This window comes from Lactuca serriola, chromosome 9, assembly GCF_051521515.1.
Source record: "Lactuca serriola cultivar US96UC23 chromosome 9, Lser_US96UC23_V15, whole genome shotgun sequence".
Lineage (NCBI taxonomy): Eukaryota > Viridiplantae > Streptophyta > Magnoliopsida > Asterales > Asteraceae > Lactuca > Lactuca serriola.
The window spans coordinates 188,256,390-188,263,686 of NC_136416.1; the positions used below are offsets into that span (position 1 = coordinate 188,256,390).

The 7,297-nt window shown below is 32.7% G+C and overlaps 1 protein-coding gene across 1 annotated transcript; it reads right to left on the reverse strand.

The window, feature by feature from the left end:
* Positions 1–234: 234 nt before the first annotated feature.
* Positions 235–6,086, reverse strand: LOC145074231 (protein ENHANCED DOWNY MILDEW 2-like). Its single transcript, XM_079020643.1, has 18 exons — positions 5,534–6,086; positions 5,347–5,446; positions 5,073–5,132; positions 4,787–4,929; positions 4,503–4,602; positions 4,307–4,408; positions 3,976–4,223; positions 3,743–3,832; positions 3,239–3,664; positions 3,013–3,163; positions 2,827–2,928; positions 2,627–2,719; positions 2,476–2,517; positions 2,263–2,376; positions 2,080–2,151; positions 1,878–1,996; positions 1,731–1,794; positions 235–960 (listed from the first exon to the last, which is right to left on the reverse strand). The coding sequence occupies exons 1-18, from the start codon at positions 5,953–5,955 to the stop codon at positions 361–363; spliced, it is 3,048 nt and encodes a 1,015-aa protein (XP_078876769.1). The 5' UTR covers positions 5,956–6,086; the 3' UTR covers positions 235–360.
* Between the last annotated feature and the right edge of the window lie 1,211 nt (positions 6,087–7,297).

Genomic DNA, 7,297 nt, shown 5'->3' on the forward strand with positions numbered 1-7,297 from the left:
ATATATATATATATATATATATATATATATATATATATATATATATATATATATATATAGTACTTACATTGGCAAACCCTCGCCATCTTTATCCCAGTTCATAGTTTCGTCATTTCATTTGAAAATTAAAATATTAGGCAATATAAGTTACAAAATTATTACCTTATTTAAAATTATCACGAAACAACCATATAAACAAAATGGTTTTTGTGTACTTCCTTCGAAGTCATGAAATTGCTTTAATGGTTGTGCAACACTTTGACTAAAATAGTGTGAAACCAATATGGACCACAATACATCATCAAGTAAACCCGAATCCATAATCTAATAGGTAAGTTAACGTTTTCTATACAACATACTCTAATTTCCAAAATCAGGAGGCAACATACCTGGTGGCCAAATATTGGTATCGGTTTGATAAGTAAAAGTAGGAGGAGGCAACGTTGGGTACATAGGGTGAGCAACACCATAGTTAGCAAAATCATGGTAGGTTGAAAAAGCATGATTCTGAAACCCACTGACTGATTCATAAACAGGAAGACTGTTAGTTGTATCGGTATAAAACTGTGGGGAAACTAACGGGCTTCCAAGATCCATGTCAGAGAGGTCATCATAATGAGTTCCGGTTCCAGTAGTATCGGATGCTATGTTTCCCGGTTGAGTAGCATCGGAAGCTTCTGGAACATCATCCAAGATGTTGGAGATGTCCGGACAGTTTGTCATGATGATATTTGAGAAATCATTGTAACAGTCTTGGGTTTCTTCCATTAGGTAATTGGAGACTCTTCGTTTGTGTGTTAAGTTGGGTTGGGTTTGGTTAATGTGGTTTTGTTTTTCGGCTATTGATTTGTGTTTGGAAGTCCATTTTGGTCGACTCCAGAGAGAGAGTGGTGGTGAGACCACGTTCCAGTCGTCTAATGGTTGCTCTTGAACACTTACTGATCCCGGTAGGTAAAACGACTATTAAAAAAAAAAACAAAAAAAAAAAAAAAAACAAAAAAAAAAACAAAAAACTAGACATGTGTAGTTGGTGAATCTAACGGAAAGTTACATTTAAAAAAAAATAAAAAACATTATATTTTGTTGAATGAAGTGGCTTTAGTGAAAATAAGGATCCATTTGGTTGAATTTACTAATTTAGTGACTTTAGTGAGTGGAGTTTTCATTTTCAGTTAAAAATTTAGAAAATGCGATTGGTGAAAATTGATTGAGTTTCCATTTTCTATTTTGGAAAATTAGAAAATATGTTTGGAGGTGTATTTTTTTTATCGGTTTTCATTTTCCAATTTTGGTATTTGAAATAATACAATATTTGGAGGTGGGGTGGGTGCATAAGCTTTATATTTTTTTTTAAAAAAAATGAAAAAAGGTACGGAAAACAAGAATTATCGATTTTTTCAAGTTATATGTAATTTAATAAAAATTGGAACGTTCTCTTTTTTTAGAAAAATTTTGGAAAATATATTTAACCAAACATGTTTCTAAATTTTCATTTTTCTTAGAAAAAATTTCTAGAAAACTAGAAGATTTTTCACAACCTAAATATTCCACTCCACTAAACTTTAACAAAATTTTCTATTACGAGACATAAAAAAAAAGTTGTTAAATTTGGGCAGTTTTCATTGACGAGAGTAAAAATGTAAAAAATAATGATTAAACCACAATTTTGACCAAAATATATTAGTTTTTATGTAATTTGCCATTAATCTAACTAGAGTTAATAATATAACCTTGCCAGAAAGCATATGCTGTTCCTCCCAGATTAAATCATACCGATACCATTTTTGGTCAAGCCTGTTTATAGTGTTTATAGCAAATACAAATTAGAGTCCAAATTAAATAAAAATTAAATAACAGATTTACATTTTATGGTTTACCTTTTGGTTTCTTTTGGAACAATAAGGATTAAAAGCTTTGGTTTGAACTTGAGAGCATGGTTGATAAATTTGTTAGCAAGAGAAGCTTGGACTCCAAACGGAGGATTTAATCCCATTACCTTTTCAGATATTATTATTATTAACTATTTAGAATCAAAGTTTTAAACTAATTTTTTTTAAGATAAAATATAAAAAAACATACCAAACGAGACCCATCAGGTAGATCTTCAACAGGGACACTAAACCAATCTCTCTTTTCAAAACTGAATGTGTTCTGATTAAAATATTAAAATATTAAAATATTAAAATATTAAAATATCAAGATTAGCTAATTATTTAGTACAAGAAATAGGAAATACAAGAAGTTAAAATACTTAAATACTACCTTTGGTGTGATGAGGTCATAATTCTTGTATGAACAACTTGTTTTTCCCATGCTATCGAGTTTTTCTTTCATGAAGCAACTGAAATCATTTGAACCACAGCAAAAGTCCACTATCTGATTACAAAAATTACAAATCCAATTGTTACAATTTACTAAAAATAATTATGAGATAAAAAAAAAGTTTAAAAAAGAAGAAAGGAAAAAGTCACTTACTGTATCACCATCGTCTACATACCAATGGAGTCTCTCAACTATCTGCATATTAAAAAAACAACAACAACAAAAAATATAAAACTAACTCCAGGGGGATAATTTGTAAATAAATGAAAGTCAAGGGACAAGAAGAGATAGTTAGTATTAGTACCTCCTTAAGTTTATCAACTTTAGTAAAATGGCGTCCAAAAGAGGTGTAGCGTGCTCCAATGAGAAAAGGAGCAAGAAAAATATGCAACTTTTCCTGCATATATATATTGAGTGGAAATATTAATATTAAAGTATAAAATCACAAAGGATGCAATATATAAAACATAAAGGTAATCTTTCAAATTTCAATTTTCAACATACCTTCCATTTTGTGAGCTGATTTAAAACATTTGGTTCACAAACAGCTTTTGCATCCTCAACACTACCCCCATCCTCCAATTTCTTTAAAGCTGTTCGCACAGCCTAAAAAATTAAAAAAAAAAAATAAAAAAAATTAAAATTATGAGATTAAAGTTTAAACATATTTAAGAGCATCCACAATAGCACCTTTACAGAAGCCTCCACTTTTCCCATGGTAATTGTCTTATCTAACCCTGTCTGAGGGGTGTATATTTGATGAGTGCATCTTTTTCTCTTCTCCTTTACAAATTCTTCAACATCAAATGAAGATGTTGAGTCTTTGATTATTTTCAAAATCCTGTAGTGTACACCAAAGTGTTATGATATCATAATAATGAAAATTCAACATGAATAAGAATTAAGAAATAAATACCTTGTTTTCATATCATTATCTACTACAGGAGGTGAATCCACTATTATTTTCTTCACTATCTTCTTCATTGGCTTAGAAGCAAAAGCTTGTTCTCTTTGAATATCTTTTTGTGTTGACTTGTTTTGACCAATGGTGGAATGATGCTCTGAATTTCTAGAAATCAAGGAAGACTTCCCTTTCTCTAATATTTTATTTTTATCACCATTAGTGATGGAGTTATTTTTATCCCACTTCTCAACAACTTTTGGCATGTTTGAAGTGTCAGTGTCAATGTCAGTGTCAGTGTTTGAGAGGTTTCCAAAAGCTTTACTCTTTACAGATGTCATCACCACTCTACTTCCCTCTTGATTTCTTTTTCTTATCACTCGAGGAAATAAAAGATGATCCCTTTTTGGTGTCAAAAGATTTGGAATAATAGCATGCTTCCTGGATATATATATAGATATATAATAATAGATGAATCACACCATATGTTTTTATAATAAATTATGCATGAACACTTACGTGCAATACATCAAGATGCGTTTTGGCAACAAATCATCCCATGCCCTTTGTTTAATTGTTCCATCAACACTAGCCTTGAAACCAATTGCCCTTAAAAATATTATCAAAATCAATCAAATAGTTAATCTTTTTAGACAAATTTAGTACTTTAGATGTAGTTAATTGTTTTTTTTCTAAAACTAATTTCTTTAAAATTGCAATCTTGATTATGGAAGAGAGAGTTATAGTATTACTTAGGTAAGCATTTTCGATGATATGCCTTTGGGCAACGTCTGCAAACTGCAAATTGTAAGTCATGAACCTCTTTATTTTCTCCTTGCTTACAAACACGACATTTATGAACAGGGCAAGTGAATGATTCTCCTGCAGCTATTTGACTCTGAAGTTGTTTGGCTAGGGTTTCATCAGAAGGGTGGATCAATTTTGCAACACATCTAGGATGATAAAAGTGGCCACAGGTTGCAGAAACACAAGGGAACACCTAAAAGATTGGTAGCTACTTAGCTAACATGAAGTCTTTTCATGTAAAAATGTGGAAACAAAATCCAAGATTTAGACAAGAACCTCAACAGTAGAAGAAGACTTATCAGAAGAACCCAAATTTCCACAAACAAAGCATTGATGCTTCTTGTGTTTACAGTTGCCACAAAGAAAAGTTGGAATTGCCTGTATATAGAATTTGAGATGAGTTATGATTGTGCTTAAACCAGATGATAGAAATGGAAAGATAATTAGACTACAGATATGTAAATGTTTGTACCTCATATTCAGCTGCATTTGCAAAGCCAAGAGACTCACAAGATGTCTCTACTCCTGTATCTATGGTTGGATGGAAAGATCGCATACATTGACCTTCACAACTGACATAAGTGGAAAATTGTATGAAGTAAATGTTAATGACATAGTCTACAGAAGGACATTCACAAATACTGAATCATGGGCAATTGGGGATCTTTCTGAATTTATTAACCCTAACCCTACACCATGGATATTAGTGTTCAATGTCATGTTTAAATGAAGTCTATGAAAGGATTATATGCATACGGGAGAACATCACCACCATTGTCGCAGTATGCACAAACAGAATCAAATAGTACTTCATCTTCATCATCAGATTCATCATCATTATCCTCTAGCTCTTCATCATCAGAAACTATGAACTTGGACTTGGTTTTTGTTTGATTCTCCTTTAATTCAAAAGAAAAAAAGATCAAGATTTAGAAAACTTCCTTCAAAAAGGGAAATTAACAATGCACAAGAATGGACTAGGTGAGTAGGTTCAATATTGACATGAGAAAAACATTCAGAATTCAGAAATAAAGGTATTCACCTCATGAAAATATTCTCTTCTCCCAGGATTCTCAATCTCCATAAGAAACGTTTTGAGATACTGTCAAGAAATCAGGTGTCAATACATGTCTTAATAGTTAACTATTTATCAAAACTTAGCAATAAATACAATGGCTCTAAATCGGGTAGAATATAAGCCATGATATTGGATTCACTGGGCACTAATTGTAGAACAAAAGAGGAAACATACAAATGATTCGCTTTAAACCTGGTGGTTAATATAGCCTATCAAGATTACTCAGTGAAGATCGAACCTTTGATTTTGCTAAATCCTTGTCTTTAGCCAAGGCACTCTGTATTAACGGCAAGTGAGCAGAGAGATACTTCTCTACAGGTTCAATTACATCATCCGATCTGCACAAACAAACAGGGTAAATCAGCAAACACCAGTAAACAAATAAATCAGACCAAATCACTTCAACATTACAGAAAAACACAGACCTCAAGGTTTTCACCAAATGACTTGAAATCTGATCTCTACTAGCATCTGCATTCCTCTTCGCAAAATGGAGACACCGAATCACGATCAAAAGAGTCTTAATGACATCTTTGTACATATTCCTTGGTTCCTGGAGTTGTATCCATGTTTTCCCCTTGGAAAGCACGTATATTTTAGGCGGCACTATACGAGAAAGTTCCAACTTCCAAGCGATCACTTCCTTGTAGACCGGTTGAAGACCTCCGTCAGTAGTTCCGCGCAAATACACAACCGATGAGTTTCTGTTCTTGTCGATTAGGTTCTCCTGATCACTCCAATGAAGCGGTAACTGTGAAAATGAAGTCGGCACATTACGATCGTTCACAAGTAGGTAGTTTGTGACGCAAACGGGGATGATTTTGCCTTCTTCTTCAGAAGATGCCATGCAGAAACCCTAGAAATGAAGGGATTGAGAGTTCGAAATTTTCGGTATAGAAGAAGATGGATGGAAGTGGTGGGAAATAGTACCCCTGTAGTCCTGCTACACAGCTATAACGTGGTACGAGCCACACGCGGGATTTCTATTAAAGGGGATAAAATACAAAAAGAGAAATGCTGCAAAATTGGGCCATGTGGTATGTTGTGGGTTGAAAATGGAAATACATTTTCAAGAGGCTGCAAAAATGGTGTACTTAAGTCTTTTGCTTTTTTATTAGGGTGAATTTGGTATTATTCCTTAATCAAAATATTCAGCCCATTTAATTTTTAAATAAATAATATATAATCTTAATAAGTTTTTAAAATATTTTTTCCCAAATCTTATCTTTTAATATTAAATAACCTTTTTAAATTATTATATTTATAAGTTTATTATTTTACCCTTCCAAATGAATGATATATCAAACATTTTTTCTCAAAATCAGAATGTTTTCCAAAATTTTGGCTCTCATAATATGAGCTTCTTCAATCCTTTTACATATTTTGATAAGGCATTGTGGAATCTCATTAGCATACAAACAATGACGAGATCCCAAGGAATCAAAGTTCTCAATTTCATCATGTAAACATAGGGTAATCATTGTCATAACAAACCAATTAATGGGCTAGTCAATGTGGCCATATGTTTAATTTACGTCTAACATAAACAATATTGATTTAGATTAAGTAGTAATTTTTTTGGGAACATGAATTTTGTACATAAGCATAGTTCGCAAGACAGAATTATGTTATAGACATGCTCGGCTCAATGGTAGGGTGAGTTGGGCCGTTGCTCAGGGCAGCAATACAACACAGGGCATCAAATTATGTTTAACTCTTGTAGGTATATTTGAAATGGGCGGCAATTTTCAATCGGCTAAAAAACACACACCTTATGAAGAAGACGAAGAGACTGAGAACTATGAGGAGGCTGAGAAAACGAGGTATTTGAGTATTTTTGGTTATAGGGGGCATCATTTTTTTCAAATTTTCTCTAGTTTGCTTATTACCAAAGAGTTGAAGACGAATGACACGAATGAGCATAAGTAGAAATCAGAACGATGTCACTTAGGCAACCCGAATGCCTGTCGATTAAAATAGGCATAAAAAGGAACAATATTCTCTGAAAAGGTGAAGCCATACCTGAAAAGGGGAAGCTTTGCGGCTCTTGTTCGATCACCAGATACCTCGTTCACCACCCTTGTACTATTTTTCTCTCAATCTTATACTTTAAATGTTGTCAGCTTGATTTTAGAATTGTTGGTTTAGTGAAACCCTATATTAGTATTTTGTCACTTTGATCAATGCAT